The following is a 25087-nucleotide window of genomic DNA, read 5'->3' as shown; positions in this document are numbered from 1 at the left end:
TATTCATATACTATTGATGGGAATATAAATTGATTTAATTACTTTGGTTTAACATCTTCATATCAAGTTAGACAGTCTATAAAGAAAAAATTCCAACTGTTAGTACCCTAGAGAAATAAATGCATACCAGAAGAAATAAACAAGAACACTTATCAAATTATCTATCAGCAAAAAGTTGAAAAAGTTTCAACTTTCAATGACAACAGAATGACTACATTGATAGCCATTCATTAATGAAATACTATAGAAAATTACTCAAATATTATTAGACTAGAGATGAGTGAGCTATAGCACTTGCAAGCTTTTTAAAAAACAATGTGGAATAAATGACAAGTGATTAATATTAAAATGCTCAAACACAAGCAAAACTATACAATGTTATTATGGAAACATAATTTTAAAAACTACATTATTTTTTATTTTATTTTTTTTTTTTTTTTTTTATAAATTTTATGTTATATTCCCATACAATTGCGCCCCCCATTCTGACCCCAATCCCTCCCCTCCCGCCCCGCCCCCTAAAGTGTCTCTGGTTCATAGTTTTTTGTTGATTTTGATTTTCACTTTCTTATAGTTTTCATTTTCCTGGTCCCTTATTTAAGTTTTCTATTCCTGCTATGAGTGAGACCATCCGGTATTTTTCTTTTTCTTTTGGCTTATTTCGCTGAGCATGATCCCTTCCAGCGCCATCCATGTTGCAGCAAATTGCATGTGTTTATTTTTGAATGCTGAGTAATATTCCATGGTATATATGTACCACATCTTCTTGATCCAGTCATCTATTTTTGGGCATTTGGGTTGTTCCAAGCTTAGCTATTGTAACAGTGCTGCTATAAACATAGGGGTGCAGGTGTTCTTTGGAGTTGATGTTTCTGTGTCCTTTGGGTAAATACCTAGGAGTGAATTGCTGGGTCATATGGAAGCTCTATGTTTAGTAGGTCCAGAAATCTCCACACAGCTTTCCACAGTGGTTGGACCAGTTTGCACTCCCACCACAGTGCAGAAGAGTTCCTTTTTCTCCACCCCGCCCAACATTGTTGTTGCTAGTTTTTTTAATATGTGCATTCTCACTGGTGTAAGATGGTATCTCATGGTAGTTTTGATTTGCATTTCCCTGATGACAAGTGATGTTGAACATTTTTTCATATGCCTGTTGGCCATTTGCATTTCCTCTTCAGAGAAGTTTCTTTTAAGCTCTTCTGCCCATTTTTGACTGGATTATTTTCTTTGTTGTTGTTGAGTCTCATCAGCTCTTTGCAGATTTTTGTGATCAGTCCTTTATCATTAGTGTTGGGGCAAAAATGTTCTCCCAGTTGGTGGGGTTTCTCTTTGTTTGTTATTGTCTCTTTTGCTGTGCAAAAGCTCTTTAATTTGATATAGTCCCAGCTGTTTATCTTTGCCTTCACTATCACTGCTTTGGGTGATGTGTCTGTAAAGATGTCTTTGATGTGCAAATCACGTAGTGTTTCGCCTATATTTCCTTCTATATATTTTATGGTTTCAGGTCTTATGTCTAGTTCTTTAATCCATTTTGAGTTGATTTTGTGTATGGTGTGAGGTGGTGGTCAAGCTTCATTCTTTTGCATGTAGCGACCCAGTTTCCCAGCACCATTTATTGAACAAACTTTCTTGCTCAATGCATAGTCTTTGCTCCTTTGTCAAAGATTAGTTGACCAAATCTGTGGGTTATTTCTGGATTTTCTATTCGATTCCATTGGTCTGTATGTCTGTTCTTGTTCCAAACCATGCAGTTTGATGATATGGCTTTGTAGTATAGTTTGAAGTCTGGAGTCTGATGCCTCCATTCCCTTCTTTTTTTTTCAGGAGAGCTTTGGCTATTCGGGTTTTTTGTGATTCCATATGAATTTCATCAATAATTTTTCTATTTCTTTGAAGAATGACATTGAAATTTTGATTGGAATAGCATTGAATCTGTATATTGCTTTTGGAAGGATGGCCATTTTAATAATGTTTATTCTTCCAATCCATGAGCAGGGGATGTCTCTCCATTTCTTTGTGTCTTCTTCTATTTCTTTTAACAGTGTTTATAGTTTTTCTTTTATAGGTCCTTTACCTCTTTTGTTAGATTTATTCCCAAATATTTGATTTTTTTTTGTTTCAATAACAAAAGGGATGGTCTTTTCGATTTCTTCTTCTTCAGATTTATTTTGTGTATAGGAAGGCTACTGACTTTTGCGTGTTGATTTTGTATCCTGCCACTTTACTGAACTGATTGATGAGTTGAATTAGCTTTTCTGTGGAGTTTTTGGGGTTCTCTATGTATAATATCATATCGTCTGCAAATAGTGATAGTTGACTTCTTCTTTTCCTATTTGGATTCCTTGGATGTCTTTCTCTTGTCTTATTGCCCTGGCTAGGACTTCCAGTATTATATTGAAAAGCAATGGTGAGAGTGGACATCCTTGTCTTGTTCCAGATCTTAATGGAATTGCTTTCAGCTTTTCACCATTGAGAATGAACTGGCTGTTGGCTTGTCATAGATGGCCTTTATGATGTTGAGGTATGTTCCTTGTATCCCAAGAACTTCAAGGGCTTTTATCATGAATGGGTGTTGCACTTTGTCGAAAGCTTTCTCAGCATCTATTGATATTATCATATTTTTATATTTCTTTTTGTTGATGTGTTGGATAACGTTGATTGATTTTCGGATGTTAAACCATCCTTGTGCCCCTGGAATGAATCCAACTTGGTCGTGGTGAATTATCTTATGGATACATTGTTGGATTCTGATAGCTAAAATTTTATTGAGGATTTTTGCATCAGTGTTCATTAGGGAGATTGGCCTGTAGTTTCCTTTTTTGTGTTGTCCTTGTTCGGTTTTGGTATTAGTGTAATGTTGGCTTCATAGAACGTGTTTGGTATTGTCCCTTCCTTCTCAATTTTTTGGAAGAGTTTGTGAAGGATAGGCACTAATTCGTCTCTGAATGTTTGGTAGAATTCATTTGTAAATCCATCAGGTCCTGGGCTTTTGTTTTGGGGAGGTTTTGATTACCATTTCAATTTCGCTAATTGTAATTGGTCTGTTTAGGTGTTCTATTTCTTCTTTATCTAGCTTTGGGTGATTGTAGAGTTGTAGGAATTGTCCATCTCCTCTAGATTGTTAAACTTGTTTCCATATAACTGTTCATATAGTAGTTACTGATTATTCTTTTGATTTCTGCTGTGTCCGTTGTGATTTCTCCTCTTTCATTGATGATCCTGTTTATTTGTGCTTTCTCCCTTTTTTCCTTTGTGAGCCTGGCTAGGGGTTGTCTATTTTATTGATTTTTTCAAAGAACCAGCTCTTGGTTTCATTGATCTTTTGGATTGTTTTTTATTTTCATTTCATTTATTTCTGCTTTGTTTTTATTATTTCTTTTCTTCTACTGGTTTGGGGGTTTTCTTTTGTTCTTTTCTAGATCTTTGAGCTTCGAGATTAGGTTGTTTCTTTGCGTTCTTTCTTGTTTCTTGATGTGAGCTTCTATTGCTATATATTTTCCTCTTATTACTGCTTTGCTGCATCCCATACATTTAGGATATTGGTGTCCTCCTTGTCGTTCAATTCAAAAAATTTTTAATTTCTTCTTTGATCTCCTCATTAGTCCAATGGTCTTCCAGTAGTGGGTTTTAATCTCCATGAGGTAGGAAAGTTCTTGCCTTCTTTTTATGGTTTATTTCTAGTTTGATGCCTTCATGGTCAGAAAAGATGGTTGATATGATTTCAATCTGGTGTATCTGTTGATGTTTGTCTTGTGCCCAGTATGTGATCGATCCTGGAGAATGATCCGTGTGCGCTTGAGAAAAATGTGTACTCCGTTTTTTTGGGGTTTAGTGTTCTATAGATGTCTGTTAAGCCCAATTGCTCTAGGTCTTTATTTAGAGCTTTGGTTTCTTTACTTATTTTTTGTCTTGTTGATCTATCCATTGTTGATAGTGGTGTGTTGAAGTCTCCCACTACGTATGTGTTTTCTCTGATGTCTGTTTTCAGAGAGGACAACAGTTGTCTGATATTTTGGTGCTCCTTCGTTTGGTGAGTATATGTTAATGAGTTTATTTCTTCTTGAAGTATTGTCCCTTGATCATAATGTAGTGACCATTGGGGTCTCTTTTTATCTTTTTGAGTTTGAAATCTGTTTTATCTGATATAAGTATAGCTGTTCCTGCTTTCTTTTTGGTCCATTTGCTTGTAGGATTGTTTTCCATCCTTTAACTTTGAGCCTATTTTTATCTTTTGTAGCTAAATGTGTTTCCTGGAGACAGCAAAAGGTTGGGTTTTGTTTCTTAATCCAGGCTGCAACTCTGTGTCTTTTATTGAAGAGTTTAGTCCATTTACATTTAGAGTTAATATTGATATGTTAACATCTGTATTTGCCATTGTGTTTGTCTTTCCTTTGATTTTATTTATTTATTCTTTTAATAACTTTTTTTTTTTTTTTTGGCCTTCTTTCATTGTTCCGTCGCTCTGAGGTTCTGGCTTTAGAACTCCTTGTAGTATTTTTGGAGGGGGTTTAGTTGCAATGAAATTCCGGAGTTTCTGTTTGTCTGGGAAGGTCCATATTCTTTCTTCAAAGAGGAAGGAGAGCTTTGCGGGATAGAGTATTCTTGGTTGCATCTGTTTTCTTGGAGTCTGTTGACTATGTCCCTCCACTCTCTCCTTGCCCGTAGTGTTTCTTCGGAGAAGTCTGATGTCAGCCTGATTGTTTTCCTTTGAATGTTATCTGTTTCTTCCCTCTTGCCAGCTTCATTATTTTTTCCTTGTCCTGGATTCTGGGAGCTTTACTATTATGTGTCTTGCTGTATTTTTCCTTTCGTCGTGGAAGTTTGGTGTTCTTCTTGCTTCTTGTATATCAATTTTCAGCTCCTTCTTCACATTGGGAAGTCTCTTCAATTATCTCTTTGAATATTTTCTCTTCCTACATCTCTCTCCCTCCTTCTGGTATTCCTATAACTCTTATATTTCCTTTCCTCATGGAGTCCGATAGTTCCCGAAGTCTTTCTTCGTTCTTTTTCCTTCGTACTTCTCTTTCCTTCTCTGTTTTTCTTTTTATTTCTGTGTCTTCAAGATTACTTATTCGTTCTTCCATTTCATCTATTCTGCTTTCATTGCTTTCCCAGAATTCTTTAGTTCTTCCATTAATTCTTTGATCTCCTGCATTTCTTTTACTTCCCTCTTTAGGGACTCAATTTCTTTCTTCTGACCATTGTTTTCCCTCTCTAGGGACTCAATTGCATTCTTCTGATCGTTGATTATTTTTCCCTTATCATTGTTTTCCTTTATGACTTCTGTCAGTTTTTTAATCACAGCAATTTTAAATTCTCTTTCTGGAAGGCTCAGAAATTCTTCCAAGTTATTGTCGTTGCAATCTGGGGGCTGGCTTCTTTGTGGTGTGCTTTTTCTCTGGAGAGTTGCTAGGTTGCGTGTGGTTCTTCTCCTCCCTACTGTCTGTTTTTCTAATTTGCCGTATGCGTTGGGACACTGTGTTGTTGGGACTTGCCGGCATCTTGGGTGGGCTTCTCTGTTCCCCTCTGGTTCTTCCAGGAGTCATCTGTCAGTTTCAAGCAGCCTTTACTGGAGAAAGGTCCCTGTTCTAAATGCCGATGTGGGGACACACTCCCCTGTGCGCCTGGTCTGCCCCGGCGGTGGGTTCCTGCTCCCCTCTGGGCTTGGACTGCAGGCCAGAGGGGTCTGGCGTGGGCGAACTTCCCCCGCTCACCTCTGGCTCCTGAGAAGCCTTCTGCAGGTAGTCTTTACTGAAGAAATGTCCCTGTTCTAAAATGGTGATGTGGGACACACTCCCTGCGCTTCTGGTCTCAGGCACACTATTCTGCGCGCCTGGTCTGCCCCGGCTGTGGGTGCTCGCTCTCCCTGTGGGCTCAGACTACTTGTTCAGAAGGGGCCTGGTGTGGGCTAACTCCCCAGCTGGCCACTAGCTCCTTCAGTAGCCTGTGCTGGGGTCAAGTCGCTAGGTGGCACCAGAGATCTCTCCTAGAGCCCTTGGGGAGCTGATTTTCCACCCCGTGGGACAGGGAGCAGAGCGGGGATGGTAGGGCACACCTCAACGGCTTTGGGGTGCTGTGTCTGCCTTGTCCCACCGTCGTGGGGAACCCACGCCCCCTAATTTCGTCGTGCCCGGGTCTCAGTTCCAAAGCCCTCAGTTCCAGGACGCGGGCTGTAGCCCAGATCAGTGGCGCGGGAATGGCGCCTTTGAATCCCGCTCCCCTGCCTGGGCGCCTTGTTCCTGCTCACTCAGGGAGGCCTCCGCCCGGGTCTCAGTTCCAAAGCCCTCAGTTCCAGGACGCGGGCTGTAGCCCAGATCAGTGGCGTGGGGAATGGCGCCTTTTGAATCCCGCTCCCCTGCCTGGGCGCCTTGTTCTGCTCACTCAGGGAGGGCCTCCGCCCGGTCTCAGTTCCAAAGCCCTCAGTTCCAGGACGCGGGCTGTAGCCCAGATCAGTGGCGCGGGAATGGCGCCTTTTGAATCCCGCTCCCCTGCCTGGGCACCTTGTTCCTGCTCACTCAGGGAGGGCCTCCGCCGTCTCCCCGCAAGCCTAGGTCGCAGGCGCAGGGCCCTGGGCAGCTGCAATCAGAGCGCCGCTTTTGCGCAAGCTTACCGGGCGGCTGGGGCTGTGTGCTGGTGCTGGGCTCCTCCTGGGGGGGCGGGCTCTCTTTACTGGCGCCTGGAGCTCACCTCCGCGGCGGATCCTGCAGGGTTCGCCTCAGCTCCCGTTCACGGGGTGTGGTGGCTGAAATAGTTCCTTTCCACTCACAGTCCCACTTGCTGCATCCGTTTTTCTTGTTGGGCGTTTTGGTTTGTTGTTTCCCTCGTCTCTGCCGGTCGGAGAGTGCCGCCTCTGTGGGCGGGGGAGGGGAGCAGGGTTCTGCGCTTCCCTCCCTTCTCGTCCTCTTTTATGGCAACTTTCTTCTTCGGGCAGTTTGCTGGAGTCGTCCATTTATCTTCCCTGTCTCAGTTCTCACTGGGACCTGCCGCTTTTCCTCCCTATTAACTTTTTTTAATGGGAGATCTTACTCGCAGCGTCTCCTCGCCGCCATGTTGCTCCGCCCCTTTCCTCCTAAAATAATATATTTTTGATAATAAAATTTTATTCCCTCCGGAGTCTTCATGAAATCATAGTCATGCTTCCCCAGAGAAACTTTTATGCTTCAAAACAAATAATTTCACATAGTAGACCTATTTTAATCAAGGTAGAATTATTTCATTGATACAGTAACATACTCAGAAGAAATGCCAGAATGTCAGTATATCTCAGCATATCAGTCTAAGAAAACAAGCTTCACCATAGAGTGCACATCTGACTCCAGTTGCTCAGATCTCTTCGTTGGCATTTTGTTGAAATAACTTGTTTTTCCCTTTTTTTTCACTTTTTAAAAAATCATAAAATACATGTAAGATTTACCACTCAATCGTTTTTATGTGGAGCAAGCAATAATGTCAAATGCACTCCCAGTCCTGTTATTATGTTTTTTTTTTTTTTTTTTTTTTATAAAATTTTATTGTTATATTCCCCATACAATTGCCGCCCCCATTCTGACCCAATCCCTCCCTCCCGCCCCCGGCCCCTAAAAGTGTCTCTGGTTCATAGTTTTTTGTTGATTTTGATTTTCACTTTCTTATAGTTTTTCATTTTCCTGGTCCATTATTTAAGTTTTCTAGATTCCTGCTATGAGTGAGACCATCCGGTATTTTTCTTTTTCTTTTTGGCTTATTTCGCTGAGCATGATCCCTTCCAGCGCCATCCATGTTGCAGCAAATTGCATGTGTTTATCTTTTTTGAATGCTGAGTAATATTCCATGGTATATATGTACCACATCTTCTTGATCCAGTCATCTATTTTTGGGCATTTGGGTTGTTTCCAAAGCTTAGCTATTGTAAACAGTGCTGCTATAAACATAGGGGTGCAGGTGTTCTTTGGAGTTGATGTTTCTGTGTCCTTTGGGTAAATACCTAGGAGTGGAATTGCTGGGTCATATGGAAGCTCTATGTTTAGTAGGTCCAGAAATCTCCACACAGCTTTCCACAGTGGTTGGACCAGTTTGCACTCCCACCAACAGTGCAGAAGAGTTCCTTTTTCTCCACACCCTCGCCAACATTTGTTGTTGCTAGTTTTTTTAATATGTGCCATTCTCACTGGTGTAAGATGGTATCTCATGATTTGCATTTGATTTGCATTTCCCTGATGACAAGTGATGTTGAACATTTTTTCATATGCCTGTTGGCCATTTGCATTTCCTCTTCAGAGAAGTTTCTTTTAAGCTCTTCTGCCCATTTTTTGACTGGATTATTTTCTTTGTTGTTGTTGAGTCTCATCAGCTCTTTGCAGATTTTTGTGATCAGTCCTTTATCATTAGTGTTGGGTGCAAAAATGTTCTCCCAGTTGGTGGGGTTTCTCTTTGTTTTTGTTATTGTCTCTTTTGCTGTGCAAAAGCTCTTTAATTTGATATAGTCCCAGCTGTTTATCTTTGCCTTCACTATCACTGCTTTGGGTGATGTGTCTGTAAAGATGTCTTTGATGTGCAAATCACGTAGTGTTTCGCCTATATTTCCTTCTATATATTTTATGGTTTCAGGTCTTATATCTAGTTCTTTAATCCATTTTGAGTTGATTTTTGTGTATGGTGTGAGGTGGTGGTCAAGCTTCATTCTTTTGCATGTAGCGACCCAGTTTTCCCAGCACCATTTATTGAACAAACTTTCCTTGCTCCAATGCATAGTCTTTGCTCCTTTGTCAAAGATTAGTTGACCATAAATCTGTGGGTTTATTTCTGGATTTTCTATTCGATTCCATTGGTCTGTATGTCTGTTCTTGTTCCAATACCATGCAGTTTTGATGATTATGGCTTTGTAGTATAGTTTGAAGTCTGGGAGTCTGATGCCTCCATTCCCTTCTTTTTTTTTCAGGAGAGCTTTGGCTATTCGGGGTTTTTTGTGATTCCATATGAATTTCATCAATAATTTTTCTATTTCTTTGAAGAATGACATTGAAATTTTGATTGGAATAGCATTGAATCTGTATATTGCTTTTGGAAGGATGGCCATTTTAATAATGTTTATTCTTCCAATCCATGAGCAGGGGATGTCTCTCCATTTCTTTGTGTCTTCTTCTATTTCTTTTAACAGTGTTTTATAGTTTTCTTTGTATAGGTCCTTTACCTCTTTTGTTAGATTTATTCCCAAATATTTGATTTTTTTTGTTTCAATAACAAAAGGGATGGTCTTTTCGATTTCTTCTTCTTCAGATTTATTGTTTGTGTATAGGAAGGCTACTGACTTTTGCGTGTTGATTTTGTATCCTGCCACTTTACTGAACTGATTGATGAGTTGAATTAGCTTTTCTGTGGAGTTTTTGGGGTTCTCTATGTATAATATCATATCGTCTGCAAATAGTGATAGTTTGACTTCTTCTTTTCCTATTTGGATTCCTTGGATGTCTTTCTCTTGTCTTATTGCCCTGGCTAGGCCAGTCCTGTTATTATGTAAGTGTTGCTGTCATCCTTCCCCAGAATGTTTTTCATCTTGCAAAACTGAAACTCTCTAAATTAAATATTAACTCCACTCTCCCCCTTCCCTGCTAACTGCCATTTTACTTTTTGTCTCTCTGTATTTAACCAGCTAGGTACTTAACATAAACTTCAGCACGTGGCACTTACCCTTTTGTGCTTGGTTGTTTCACACAGCACTGCATCCTCAGGATTTTTGTCCATGTTGTAGCATATATCAGAATGTCCTTCCTTTTTAAAGCTGAATATATATTGTGTATACGTATATGTCACATTTTGTTTATCCTTTCATCTGTCAACAGACACTTGGGGTCAGTATTGTTGTGAATAACACCTCTATGCACAGCCAGCTTCTTAAAATACAGTGGAGACATATATGCATTTAACATATGCATGCCTGCTGGGTAGGCAATAAAAAAAAAGGTAGATTTAAGTAGCTCAGGTGATCCTTCTACCATTCCTTGGGTAGCTACTTCATATAACTTGTCTACTATAATCTTTACCACAACCTTGAGAATGAATGGATCATTCCATTGCATCAACAAAATGAAATACCTGTTAGGGTAATTAACATGCAAGTTCATGGCTCAAACTCCCCCCTGGGTATGTAACTTCATACCCATTAACTCCATCGCCTGTAACTTCTTAAATATCATGTGTTCTACTGCCCTGGCCAGAAGGAAAGCAGTCATACATTAGCAGCAGCAATGGCTGTTTAAACAGTGGCAGTAAATGAAGGGGTACAGATGTCCTGCACAGAAGTAGTAAATGAAGTGGTAGGAAGAAAAAAAAAAAACTGAAGGGACATAAAAGTGAGTTCTATGGAAATTTATATTGGACCAGGGCCCTACTGAGTGCAACGTGTGGAGGGAGTCTTTAAGAAAGCCAGTGGGCTCAGTACACACAAACTGGTGGAGATTTCTAGCAACTATATTCCAACCGCTTGGGTCATCGTGTTAGATAGAGGTCACCCCTCCAGTTGCCAGGGCTGGCTGTCCCCTTCCTTTCTCAGCCTATTCCGAGTGATCTTTCTGTCCAAGTGGACTTGCTGCAGAGGGGGACACTCTTTGTCACCTAAACATGAGTACACTAGTTTTGCAGTATGACAACTTCAGAAGCCTCAAGCCTGAATTTATGGTTCAGTCCCAGGTCATAAAAATCTAGATCATGAAAAAGAAATCTTGATGTGGGAGTTTCTTGTGCCTGTCAGCAAAGTATGATAAAACCCAAGGGAGTCCAAGAAGCTGGTGTGCCTTTGAGTTGCTGTTCCAGAAGCACCCATGACCTGTATGTACAGGTGAGCTCGCAAGGCTTCGCTGAGAATGAAGCCAGCACTGTCCACTGAGAATGAAACCTCCTGTGTGTCAGTGGCCTGCACCTTAGAGAAAGGCAGCAGCAGTCCTTCAGCCTGAGCTCCAAATGCAAGTGCCCTGGCTGGTTGTTGGCTTTTATTTTTCAAGGACTTGCTAATAGGATCCGTCTTATGAACCTAGTATTCTGTTAATACATTTAACAGGGTCTCTGAGTGGGGCCAGGGGTGTAGGGATGGGAAGTAGGGTGTACTATAGCAGAAATCAGGACATTTTTATCCTTATCCTATCTCTGGTCTTGGGCAATGTCACTTGGTCTCTCCAAGCTAGTGTCCTTCATGTCCCCCATTGCATCTTCAGCTCTCAAAGTCTATGACATGGGATGCTCTCACAAACCCCAGAGGCAGGTTTCCCGGGTGAGAACGCAGCTGCTGGATGTGAGGCAAGTGGGACGTGAAGTGTGGGCAGGGTGGGTGTGTCCAGAGGCATACTCAGGCTGGGGGTAGGCTGCGTGTGTGGATGTGTGTGGGTGTCTCTGGCCAGCTGCCTTCCCCCTTGGCTTTGACTGCTATAGTGCAGGTTCACTCAGGACTGACTTCTCTTTATGTGCTAGATGCGTCTTCTCATGACTGCTTCCTTCTCAGATAGCTCCTCTGCCTCCCTTCACGGGCAGGACTTCCTTGCCTTCCACAGTCTGTAAGTTACTGTCAGGAAGCGCCTTTGGTTTTCCCACAGTTATCCGTGTCCGTCATCCTCCGCAGAAGAACTTCCTTCTACCTAGCAGAACCCGTGACTTTCTGGATACTTTTGGGTATTAGAACTATTACTAAGGGTCCAAGGCTGTCCACAACCAAATGTCAGTTTTTCCAATTTACAGGCTTTTCCCCTTTCCTCCAGCCCAAGTTTGGTGAGCACATGGGGACTAGCAAGTGTGTATTTCTTTTTTTCTGGATTGTTTCTTTTTTCTCTTACTGAGACCTGGATATGAATAGTCCTTGCAGCTTTCTTCATGGTAGCCCCAAGTTGACAAATAATCCATTAACATGTGCATGAATGAACAAATTGTGGTGCTGTCCTATGATGGAATAATGCTCAGCAGTAAAAAGGAATGAGCTGTTAATATACCAAACAACAGTGATGCCTCTCAAAATAACTATGCTCAGTGAAAGACAGAAGGGAGTACATAGTGTTTGGTTCCATTTATATCACACAGTCCAGAAAATGCAAACTAGCCTATAAAGCAGACTGGTCTAAATCAGTCAGTGGTTGTTTGGGGATGAGAGGGAGGGTCTGTGAAGGGGCAGGAGGAAACTCGGGGATGATCACACGGAACATTGGGACTAACCTTCTACCGGTGCCTCCCTTCTGAGCAATAACAAAGATCTCCTGTTACTTCCCTTTGGTTATTCATGGTGGGTTAGTTCCTCTAGTGACCATGCAGAGAGGAGAAGCTGGAGAAGGAGAATAGGATTTGTGCTCATCCAGAGGTGTTTATTGATCCCTTTGGGCTGATAATAGTCAGGGCATGTCAGGACATAGCTCCCTTTTGGCATCTTTTGTCGTGAGATCCCCTCAATTCTGGGAACCTCTGTACTACATTGTTCCCTGATGCGGGTCATAAACACTCTGGCTGACCTTTAGCATTGTTCCCGGAAGCTTCTGCTCCCATCAGGATTCCCTTGAGATTCTGGCTTCTCTGCTACTCTGCCTCCATCCCTGCTGTAAATAGATGCACCTTTGAGGTTGACTTGAGGCCAGCTACCTTCTGGAGCCTATAGGCCCAGGGGAATCCACACCTTGTTCTCTCCATCCTCGACATGCAATGCAGTGTGCACCACTGCCCCTCTCCCCAGCCAGCCTCCTGCCCTCGGTTCCCCAAGCTGCCGGGATCATAGGAACCACACAACTGCCACTGGGGGGGTAACATGAAATAGCTGACATTTGGCTTGAAAGGGCAGTGAGACAGCCATAGTGAGTCACCTGCTATTTAATATAGACTGTGAGGCTTTAGTTGAAGGGCAAGATTGTGGGAGGTTAGAAGGTGTCAGGTATTAGAAGGTTGTACTGTATATCTAAAAAAAAATTTCTAAGTGGTTTGTAGAGCATTAAAATAACACACACAAAGCAAGCATTTTGAAATACTTTTCCCAGCAGAGGGTGCTATAGCATGTAGATTCTGAAAATATATCAAGTTTCTTTAGAAAGTGTTGGAAAAATGCCCAGTCTCTGATTATCTAAATACTTCCTACATTGAGAACCTAATTTTATAATACTTAATTCTTGGGGGAAAGTTTTTTCTTAAATACAGGTAATCCTAATATTTTTATCTATTATCTCCAGTTGCCATTCTTGCATACTTGCTTGTAATTACTAGTAATCAAGATATTTGTATACACTTTTATATATCTTACACATACATGAACATGTAGACTCTTGCCTGATGCCGACTCACCGAGGGTTTTCGGTGAATGTTAATGTCCTTACTCTGCCCCTGACAAATAATCCATTAGCAAGTGCACGAATGAACAAATTGCAGTGCATCCCTATGGTGGAATACTGCCATACCCCAGAAGACCCTTCTGGGCTCGCCTTATAGAGCATACATTGGATGTTTTTGACTTGAGCAGTAATTGTCCAGCACCCTCTACCTGAGCAGCACAGGTCATGCATTTATTCCTCCAATACTTAGTAAGCCCTTCCCTTCACTCCCCACTGTTGAGTGCCAGGCAGACTCAGAGCTGAGATAGGCAGACTTAGACCCTTATGGAAGGTGTTTGTCATAGTAACCTATTCTGTGTTAGTATTTGTAAGTAATAAAAAGAAGTTCAGGGTCTCAGGACAATCTCTGCCATATTTGGTGTGTTTCTCACTTTGAAGATACCTTTGTCAACTTTAACTTCAGTGATTGAGCCTGAGGCTGCCAGCATGTATTCTTGGTGACTCCTCATGCCTTGTGCTGTGTTGGGGAGCCCTCACTTTCCACTAGCTCCTGGACACTGATCCCTTCTCTTCATGACAGGAATGACCAATGGTTGTCCTTGTTTCTGTCCCAGGTGGATTCCTAAGTGGACTGTGTGTGCTCGAGACTCACAGCGTCCTCTTTCCTCAGCATGGCATGAAGTGCTAGTGTCCTTCATGCTGATAGGTAGTGCACACAAAGTCCTAGCTGCGTGCTGCAGAAGGCAGAAATGTAGGAAGCCAAACTAAAGATTGAATGTGAGTAAATCTGGAAGCTCAGCTGTTTTGTGCACATAAAATAGCTCCTGACTGGACAGAGACGGGTGTTGTGGTGTTGCATTTGCTCATCCATCACTTTTTCTCACCTGATCTCTCTTAACGCTCAGTAAGGGAGCAAAGAAAACAAATGGTAGATTCTTGCCCGAGAAACAACTGGGTTGATAAGAAACATCAGTGGCTTTATCATGTCAAGACCTACATTATATGTTTTATTTTGAATAGTTTTTCTTTTCCTAGAATTTCCCATTTTACCTGTTTCTGGCAGACTGCAACATCAGGTAGTAGTGTTCAGGTTGATTTCCTGTTTTTCCCCTTTACTGTAACATCTCCCTGTATTAGGAAAGCTGGGTAATCCTACTCCCTGTTGGATATGTTGATATTAATGCACGCCACTTGTGCATTCCATACAGTCTGTTACTGATGCAGTCTCATGTTTCATTCCAAATCCATAGTGAGTCCCATAAATGAAAAGCTATCATTAGAGGTGATTGGTGTGACATTTAAAGTTTTCCTAGGTTAAGTTTTATTTATTTTTTATTGTTTTATTTTTAAAGATTTATTTATTTATTTATACAAGCACTGGGTACAGTCAGAAGCATGGAAGGGTAAGAGAATTCACCAGAGCAGGGAACAGAACAGGCAGACTGATGAAGTACACTGCTGAGGAGAGCAGTAGGCGCGGCAGGAGAGGTCTGTGCGGCAGGAGAGGTCTGTGCGCCATGTGGGACCCTCGCCAGTGGCCAGGGATAAAACCAGCGCTGCAGAGGCTGTGGATAGCCTCGCAACCCAGCACTCAACCGCTGTGCCACTGGGAAGGCCCCTTAGGTTAAGTTTTAGAAACGTATTTAACATTATTACAAAAAAGGAACTATTGTGAAAGAAATTAGAGTCTCTGAAATAAAATTGATAGTTTCCTGCTCTGAGAAGAACCTGATTAACTCACAAAGCTGTTAAAATCCACTTTCATTCGTTTTGTTAATTTCTCAGACTGTTTTAAATCTCACTGCTTTTTAGTATACTTTTTTATACACAACCCTTTTGTCATCATGTGTAACAAAAGTTACTTTGGAAAAGTACATGTGTATTCACATTATGAAAAAAACTCTACCTTCTCGTTGGATACTATGTGGAAAAAATAATAGATATTAAATTTCATGTCTACAAGAAGACTTGGTCATTAACACAAGACCATGTAACTATGGAGTTCAATGACTCGCATAAAATATCATGAGAGTTTTTCTTTGAAAAGATATATTTTGTGAAAGTCCATAGTCTATCCATATCTTTGTAAATATCAGTTATTTTGTATGCCATCATTTTGAAAGACAACTTTGTAGACAGTTAAATGAGAGTTTGAAACATTAGTAAGTGATCTTCTGTTAACATGAGATGCATGGAGAAAAACTGCTTTGTTCAGATCAGTAGGAAGGCCCAGCTGTTCTTATTATATAGCTCTGATATTTAAAATAGCCAAGCTCATCAACTTAAAAAGTTTTACAATGCCAATAATAATAAAATAAGTTTATTGTTTAAGATAAAATGCAAAGATTCCATTCTCAGAAACTGCTGTTTTTGAATGCTAGTTCTACTTCACACTTCTTAATATAGATTCTTAGTTTTTTTAAAGCCTCAGATGACCCACTGGTTGAGCTGGTGACCTCCGTGAACAGGGGGCAGCCTGATACAGCCCCTGTCTGAATGCATCACTGTTTTAGATCCATGAGACAGTCACTGAAGATAATTCATAAAAACATACTAATTGGGCAAGAATCCCATGACGTGTGCTCTCGTTGCTGGTTCTGTCTCGGAATTCTGTCATGTGATGTCTCTTGGGCTTGTCGAGGCCTTTCCCTGAATATACTAAATTGTATGGATTATGCGTTGATTGAACCCGCATATGTGAACCTGATAGAATCCAGGTAGTAGAAAAAGTACTCCATCTTTCAAGGGTTTCCTTGATGACATTACTATCGCAGTGTAGCTTAACACTACCATTTGCACAATTAAAATTTCTTAGTGAATTAACGTCTTAAGTGGAAGCATGAAGTCCATACTTTTGGTAATTGAATATGGAAGCCTTTATCAGGTGCCCCAATCAAAAGAGGAAAACAACACTTAACAGGTCCTCCTGTTAGCAGAAACTGTGCCAGGATGAGAGAGCACACTGATTAGAAGGGAATACTTCTTTTCCCATTTTCTGACTCCCTCAGGGATTTTTGGAGACTAGACATAACGGAGGTTGGGGGTTTCGCTGGCTGGTTCGTAGCCCTAACCTGACTTTCTAAGTGAGTACCTTACACACAGATAGGTCATCTGGTTCTCCATCAAGTGACAGTTGTTTCAGGTCTAGTGGGTACAGAATCTGAGCAGGGAGAGGTACACTGTTCCCCAGGCCGCTCAGGAGACAGAGTGGAAGAATCCAGTCACCATGGGCTGTGCTAGTCTACACGCTTTGTATTTAGGGGTGTTTTGAGGCCTTGTATGCTGTGATAGGTCAGGTTCGCTGGGAAGCAAGCCGTGGACATTTGGTGCTGGGGAGGAAAGGCAGCAGGGGGAGAAGTAAATTGTGATGAAGTCACAGAGGCCTCTGCCAGTCTTCTGGGAACACTCTAGCTGGGTTAGTGCTTTAGCAGTTTCCTAACTGGGGGATGTGAGAACCGGGCCTTTTATACCCACATTAATCAGTCATTGCATGTGGGATGAACTGATGTGTGGCCTTATGGGAGGTGACCCTCTTCATCTTGAGGATCAGGCCAGGAAGCTGTCTGTTCCCAACACCCAGCACCCGAGAGGCTGAGTGCTGCAGCAGATGACAGCATCCACTCCACTGCTGTCCAGCGCGAAGAACACTTAAGAATAAATATATTTAGCCCAAGTATATGTTAGACATAGCTCTCTGAACCAGCTGTCTATACCAGCATAGCAGTTACAAGAACCAAAAAAAAAAAAAAAATTCAAGCAACAATTTTACTTCAGGAAAAAAACAACCTTCTCAGATCTCAGTCTTCACAGATCTTCTCCATGTTATAGATGTTCAGCTCTGCACTTCCAGTATACTTGGTGCTGTTAACATTCTACAGTATTGTTTGATCTGCATGGTTGTCTTGTCTCTCCCACCTGCACATGAGCCCTTGAGTCCCTGTCCTGTTGATTGTGTGTTCCCGAACCTAGTTCAAACAGTCTCTCAGTAAATGCTGGTTGAGTTGGTAGCCTCACCTCTGACTCCCTCAAATAATGGACAGCTGTGTTTGATGGCATATGTCTAATATTGTCTTTGGCTAAGGAGGTAAAAATTGGCACTTTGAATCTTCTGTTAAAACCACTCACTTTAGGCTTTGTTTTTTTATCTATTAAGGTTCATCTGGTTACGGATGATGAAAAGCTAAGTACCAGTAGATGACAAAATGTTATCCAGCCCATCTGTAGAATTCCACAACCTCTGTACATCTTTATTTTTCCTTTTTCCAAGTACTTTTATCAGTATACTGTCTTCTGCCTTAATTAACATTTTCTAACAATATTTAATTAGTACTCTAAATGCACTTCAACAAATGACTTCACAGAATTAGCTTGCCAAAGTCACTTGTATCTAATGGAAAACACTTAAAAAGAAAACCTACCAGAGAGTAGTAAGAACAGTGAAGAGTTTTGGCTTTCACCTCTGTATAGGTTGGAATACAGTTTGATTTAATATCAGCATATGTATTCTTTCATTTATAGTAATTCTTAGAATTTTGTTCTTGCTAATATTTATGAAGGTGTATTTCTTATTTATATATTTGGGGGCAACAATCACTTAGCAGTGTTTTTGAAATTTGTGACCTTGAGCATTTGAAAATTCAGAATTGTTTCCAGCTTAGCAAATTTGTTTAGTGACTATGGAAAATCTCTGGTTGTGATAAATAGAGTTATAGTGAAAAAGATGAGTTTAATTGGCATCCCAACAGCCGTGCATCTTGGGACTTCCTGCCTTAGATTATATATAAACTGCTACAACTGTTTGCTTCAGCCAGAAAGGCTGAGAAAAACTTGTTAGATGTGCTTGAAACAGTTGCCATCGACGGTTTACTGTGATTCTTACAGTGAATTTTACTGCCCTATCTTTCTGTTGGCTGAATCACTACAACTGAATTAACCATCATTTATGATTGATGTAGCATGGCTTTAAGCACTAAGCTATAAAGATGCTGTACACAAAGGACAAGAGAGGAAAATAAGAAATAGTATTAATGACACTGCTTCTGTTACATTTAATGAAATTATAATTGTGAGGTTGCTGATGATATTCTTGTAGAGGACAGCTAGAAAATAGGTGAAATTAAATTCTAGACATTGCTTTATTAACTATACATGTAATAAGCTTAAGGGAAATGTATAAAAGGATATAAATAGAATTATATTAATATAGAAGAGGACAGAAGGAAAAAAGCAAGGTGAACCAAATATTCAAAATTAAGAATATAGAAGCCAGTGTATCAGCAATAACAGTTAATGAAAATAGTATACAGATTCTTAAATTGCATTTTTAAAACTAAATCAAATCATGTTCACTTGCAAGATCCCCTTTAAACATAATGGACAAATCATTTGGAAATACATTGAATATGAAAATGGACAAAAGAACTAATGTAAGTCAGAAATTAATATGAGGTTTCTCCAAAACTGACAAACTTTGAAGAGACTAGTAAGGAACTAGAGAAAGATGAAGCAAATGTATCGGATTCATTGGCTGTTATGTGTAGTTTGCAACAAAAAAGCAAAATGTACTGCTTTAATACTCAAAAGTGTCACCAAGAAAGAGCAGCCAAATTAAACAGAACTTTATAGAATCTTTTCTGAAACTATTCCTTACTTGGATTCCTACTTCTATTTTGCAAGTGCAGATTACCTCTGTGCTTCACAATAATCTTTTTTTCTGAGAAAGAGATGCTTAACTTACTATAACATCCATTATGCTGCCAATTGTTTAAAAATGCTGGATGTTTTAGCCATGCGTAGCTGGCCTCCTGAAACAAAACTGCTAAAAAGTGGATGGGCATTTGTAGTGAGCTGGAATCTTATTTCTCTGAATCTGAAAGGTTGCTGCTGCTAATAATAAGTACAACCCTGAAAATTCCATGCTCTAACACTTGTTTAAATGACCTGCAGCCCAACATCACCTTGCCCTGATACCAGTGTCAGCATGTGTGGACTTGATAAGAACAGTGCAACACATCACAGTGCACATTAAGTTTGACAGTTTTACCTCTACATCAAAGAAAAGCAGCTCGGGCAATTCATTGAAGTACTATTGGATAGGAAGCAAAAGCAATAAAAATATCCTGGTGTATAATGAGACAAATGGAAGTATATCAAAATTTTATTCATCATAGGCATTATCTTTTTAATTAGTTCTATTTTGATTACATGTTTTAAGCATATGCAATATATACCCTGTAAAATGTAAATATTCTATAAGTAATCTAAAACAGGTTTAAAAAAGTGAAAGCATAATGACAGATTTTTACTGACCTGACTCTTCTGTGATAACCAGCTAGGAAAGCACATGAGAAAAGGCAGCTGTGTGCAGATACTGGTCCATAGGCATCGCAGGACGGCACTCTGAGAGCGGTGTGCAAGGACTTCCCCAGCTTTCTGCTTAGAGGTATTACCTGGCACAGAGAAGAAGAGTTCACAGGGTATTACTATCTGTCTGAAACTACAGATCCAAAAATTAGAACTCAGGAAAACTGCAGTCATTGAAATTTGCAGGCAGAATACCAAAAGGGGGAAACTACTCACTGAAGTTCTCAGAAATCTGCCTCGGTATCCCCTTGGGTCTTTGACTATTAAGCAGTGTGTGTGTGCAATGGATGAGATGCTGATTCAAGCTAAGAACAACTGCCAGGCAGCTATAAGCAGAAAACGACCAAAGTCTGGGGTATATATCCATGTTTTAACTAGTCAAAATGGAACAATCTTGTGTGGACACCCAGGATATTTAGCAGAAAGCCCCAGAGAGGCCATGCCTTAGTACTAGGCTGTAGACTTTACACAGCAAAGCTTGAAAACAAGCCTTGAATGAATCAAGGTAATGCAGCAACAAATTAACTGCGTCAAAACTTTTTTTTTTTTTTTGCATAAAAGAACTGGGGTGTAAGCTAGTGGTATGGGGGATGAGAGGGTTTACCAGAGACAGAGTGGGGAGCAGAACAGGCAGATCTACTGAAATACACTGCTGAGGGGAGCAACACTACCTCGAAACTTTTTAAAGGAAGATCCCCTCCCCCACAAAAAAAAAAATCCAGATAACTCAAAATGATCAGAATCCAATAAAAAAAAAATTAGCTATAAAGAAGATATTAGCACATTTGAAGACAAGACGGTTGAAACTAAACCACAAGGAGGAAAAAATCTGAAACAAAAATGAGCACTCTTATTGACCCGTGGGACAATACATGATCTAACATTATCTATTCAAAGTTCTACGGAAGGGAGAGGAGAAACAAAACTATGAGGAGAAAATGGCCATAATGTTATGAATTTGATAAAACAGACAAACTCATATATCCAAGCTTAACTAATCTCAAGCATATTACTACAGCAAAGCCCATTATAATTCATTCACAGAAACCAAAATAATTAGAACATCTCAGAAGCAGATAAGAAAACACATTACTTATATATAGAAAAAGACTTTCATCTTCTCATCTGAAACAATGCATCAGAAGACAATGGGAATACTCCTCCTTAACTGAGGTCTACCTTGATTGACATATGTGAAACTGCAGGCCTTCCCCACATACCTTGCCTCCATTACCCAGACCTATGTGTGTTCTCCCCAGTATTTGTCATTTTATACTATTCAATCATAATGGGGATATGTTCAGCGATTTTACCATTGTGAAATGTGATGTAGTATAATTGCACAAACCTACTACAGCCACCTGCACCTTAGGTTGTATGGTCCAGCCTGTTGGGACCAAGGTTATATACGTGATCTATTGTTGACTGCAACACATGGTTGTACTACATAATGTGTGTGTTGTCCCCTAGAATGTAGTGTTTCCCTGATTCATTCACTGATTTATCTTTAACACCTAGTAAAATGTCCTGCACATAATAGCCTTTAGCAAATATTTATCAAATGAACAAATGGAAGAAAAACAGTTGTTGGTAAGTGTATTAATCAGGATTCTCCAGAGAAACAGAGTCAGAAAGATCTATGTATCTATATGTTCTTATCTATATCTGTCTGTCTATCTGTCTAGATTTATTTTAAGGACTTGGCTAAAATGATTGTAGAGACTTGATAAATCCTGATTCTGCAGAGTAGGGGTAGCAGGTTGAGACCAAAGGTTGTCTGCTGGCAGAATTCCTACTTGCTTGGGGAAGCTGGTCTTTTTCTTAAATTTTCTTTTCCATTAAGACTTTCAAGTTGCTTGGATGAGGTTCACTCCATTACAGAGGCTAATCAGCATTACTCAAAGTACACCGTTTAAGTGTTAATCTCATACATCCAGAATGTTTGACTAAATACCTGGGTACCATAATAGTCTACCATGTTGACACACAAAATTAACCATCAAAGTGGGGTATGGGGAAAGTCTCCTTTCCTATACTGCTAATAGATAAGAGTATAAGTTGGTGTAACCACTTTGAAAAATAATTTGGCATTATATAATAAAGTTGAATACATACATATCCTACCCTGACAAATACATAAAATCACAAATAAGCATGTTTGAGAATTCTTCTAAAGTGTTAGTTGGAATAGTAAGAAAATAAAATTAATCTAAATGTTTATTGGTAGGGAAATAGGCCAAGTAACTGTGGTATATGCCTAGATTAGAATACTATATAGCAATTAAAACAAAGTACAATTACATAATCAGTATGGTTTAAAACATATAGTGTTGTAACCCAGTTACCTCAATTAAAAAAAATACAATTTTTAAAAATAACAGTGAATGAAAAAAATTAGTTGCAAAATGACATAAATTTTGACAACTCAGAACCATAATTTGTTTGCTTCAGTAGTTTTTTATCAACACTGGTTTTGCTAAGATTTTCCTGTTTAGTACTATAAAAGAAATGCACATAAGCACAGGCCTTTTTTTCTGACATACTGGGATAGAGATGACTAAAAGATAGACTTACAGGGCCTCCCTGGTGGCACAAGGGGTTAAGACACAACCCATGAAACTGTCCACAGCCACTGCATCATGAGTTCAGTCCCTGGCCAGGGAGATACCCATACGGCACAGCAGACCTCTCCTGACTCGCTCGCTGCTCCCCTCAGCAGTGATTTCAGTCCAGTCCACCTGTTCTGTACCCTACTCTGTCTCTGGTGAATCCTCTCAGCCCCCACTTCTGGCCTGTACCCCATTTCTTGTATGCATAAATAAATCTTAAAAAAAAAAAGATAGGCTTATGAAAAACTTATTATTGTGACTAAAGTAAACTAAAAATGAACTTGTTTGTCCCCATGCCCATTTAACTAATTTTTTGTCATTTAGAACAACTACATTTAAACTATGTAACCCAGGAAGAAACTTCAAGTTAGGAATATTAATATTCAAAATGACAGATTGCATATATTTTCAGTTAGTGAATAGGCTTTACATTAAAATCACATTGAATCATAACATTCCATTATGTATACTGATATTTTCTGCTTAAAAATTACGCTGTTAAAATATGATTAAGAGTAAATAAGTTATTATTGATGTTCCATCCTTTTTTCCTATCCAGCTACAAATTTGAGGTAAAGATAGTGAATTTAAGGTTCTCCTTCATTTCTTTATTTAATAACTGTGCTCTTATAAACAATATATTCTGATGAGCCCTCTGCACTGCTTTTGTTTCCTTCACAGTTGTCAGACGATGGTCGTTATGTCTTATTATCCATAAGGGAGGGATGTGATCCAGTAAACCGACTCTGGTACTGTGACCTACAGCAGGAACCCAATGGCATCACTGGTAAGTTTTCCCAAACATGGACAGTTGTTCCAGGAAGCACCATTACAAAGCAGTCATTTTAGTCTTCTAATTGTCTTCCTAAGACACTTTCTTCCAATTAACCGCATCATCTTAGTTCATAAAATTGTTTTGTTCTTGGCAGTATTCTATAATATGGAAAAAAAAAGTCCAATAAAGTTATTTGTTGCCTTTAGCATTTTCTATGTAAACTAATGTTAACTCTTATTTTTTTTTTCACTATGAATATGAAAATATCCTGTGAGTACTGCAGATAAAGAGTGTTAAGGAGAAGCTTTGTAAAGCATGATGTGTGTCCAGATGTGATGGTGCAAACTGTCATTGGCTAGAGAGATTACACCAGTGAGAATTTACCAAGTGTATAGGTAACAGCCCAATTTTGCTTCTTGAAGCTTCTATATCATGATAGGAAACATAGAACCAGTCAGCAACAGATTCTGGAGATGATTCACTTTAAAGGTTGATTTCTTCCAGTGTCTATATCATACCAGCATCATCATAATTAAAGTTTTTCAGCTGATGAATATTCACAGGCAAAACAACTATCAGAGACAAGCTGGCACCCAGAAAAGGGGCACTGGACTAACTAGACCAGACTAACTAGACCATGTTCTGGTTAATGTGAAATAAAAACATCTTAGAGATGTTTTCCAAAATATACAATATTAACTGCATTTCTAATTATGAATCAGATTCTCTCATTATTGATATCTATAGTAGAATATGACAAGTAAATATATTGTAGTGTTAAATAGCCACTTAATAAAGCAGCTTTGTTTTTGTTTAAAAAAGAGGATATACCCATTTTGATCTCAAAAAAAAATTGCATCAACCACATTGATTTTCACAAACCTCTGACAGGAATAAACCACCACCCACAAATTGTTCACTGGAGTTTCAAGTCTAGGTCTACATAAAACTAAGCAAATTACTTAAGATCAAATATGAAAGAAACAGTAATGGCAGTGGCAATGTTCTTCCTCCAGAGAATGCTGCTTTCACGCACTACTTACCTTTTCATTGTATCTTTATTTCTTTTTTTTTTTTTTTTTTTTTTTTAAAGATTTATTTATTTATTTATACAAGCACTGGGTACAGTCAGAAGCGCGGGAGGGTGAGAGAATTCACCAGAGCCAGAATGGGGAACAGAACAGGCAGACTGACCGAAATACACTGCTGCGGGGAGCAGTGGGCGTAACAGGAGAGGTCTGTCACGCCATGTGGGACCCTCACTGGCAGCCAGGGATCGAACCAGCACTGCAGAGGCTGCGGGCAGCTTCGCAGCCCAGCACTCAACCGCTGCGCCACCAGGGGAGGCCCTTCATTGTATCTTTAAATACTAGGTGGGCTTATCATTTAAAGATATAAGTTTACAATTTAAAAAACTACAAATTGCTCAATTTGCTCTACATGCAGAGAAGAAAATTGCATACACAGAACTGCTGTTGCTGTGTCCGCTTTCACAATAAATGGTAGTGCTTTGAATGAAACTTCTAAGTGCCTGAAGATGTTGGGGAAACCCTGTTTTCTTCCTGATCTTTTTTTCCTACCTTCTATACTTTTTATACACCCCTCCCTCCAATTTACCATTGTAGCATTAATGAGGAGTTAGAGAAAGGGATGTGATACCCAGAGGTTAGGATTTCAAAAGGAAAACAATGCAGAGGCTCACTAGACCCTTGAAAAGCAAAATTCTAGACAGTACAAACCATGAATGAACTTAAGAACAAAAAAGGGAATAGTTTAAGAAACCCTAAATGGAATGATGCATTCCAATTGGAAGAAGCTATTTGCAAAATAAGCCACATCCTGGCCTTCTCTCCCAACTTGATCTTTCCTTGAGTCACTTGGCCCTTATCTTCCCTCCTCATGCTGGTTTTGCACAGCTAAGTGAAGAGATCAGTGCAGAGCAAGTATGCAGTAAATACTGTAATTAGTTTTCCAAATTCCAATCTCTTTATGTTTCTTCCAGAGGTTCTTTAAGATTATGTTGTGATCTGAACAGTTCCATCTGTGTGTTTGATTAGGACTATGCATAAAACTAA

General features: G+C 39.8%; 1 protein-coding gene and 1 long non-coding RNA gene across 4 annotated transcripts in view; one reads left to right on the top strand and one right to left on the bottom strand.

The window, feature by feature from the left end:
* The window catches only part of PREP (prolyl endopeptidase), a 292365-nt gene that overhangs the window by 218262 nt on the left and 49016 nt on the right, over positions 1–25087 (top strand). For all 3 annotated transcript variants that reach the window (XM_054699063.1, XM_054699064.1, XM_037520159.2), the window contains one exon: positions 22919–23024. In XM_054699063.1, the coding sequence (XP_054555038.1) occupies positions 22919–23024 (106 nt within the window). The remainder of the gene's footprint in view (positions 1–22918; positions 23025–25087) is intronic.
* LOC129146498 (uncharacterized) lies at positions 25–12408 on the bottom strand. Its single transcript, XR_008553310.1, has 3 exons — positions 12172–12408; positions 9667–9808; positions 25–76 (listed from the first exon to the last, which is right to left on the bottom strand). It is a non-coding gene; the product is annotated as an uncharacterized LOC129146498 (long non-coding RNA).

Source organism: Talpa occidentalis, unplaced genomic scaffold (genome assembly GCF_014898055.3).
Source record: "Talpa occidentalis isolate TD23 unplaced genomic scaffold, MPIMG_talOcc4v2.1 talOcc4.2, whole genome shotgun sequence".
NCBI lineage: Eukaryota > Metazoa > Chordata > Mammalia > Eulipotyphla > Talpidae > Talpa > Talpa occidentalis.
This window is presented reverse-complemented; position numbering and strand designations above follow the sequence as displayed.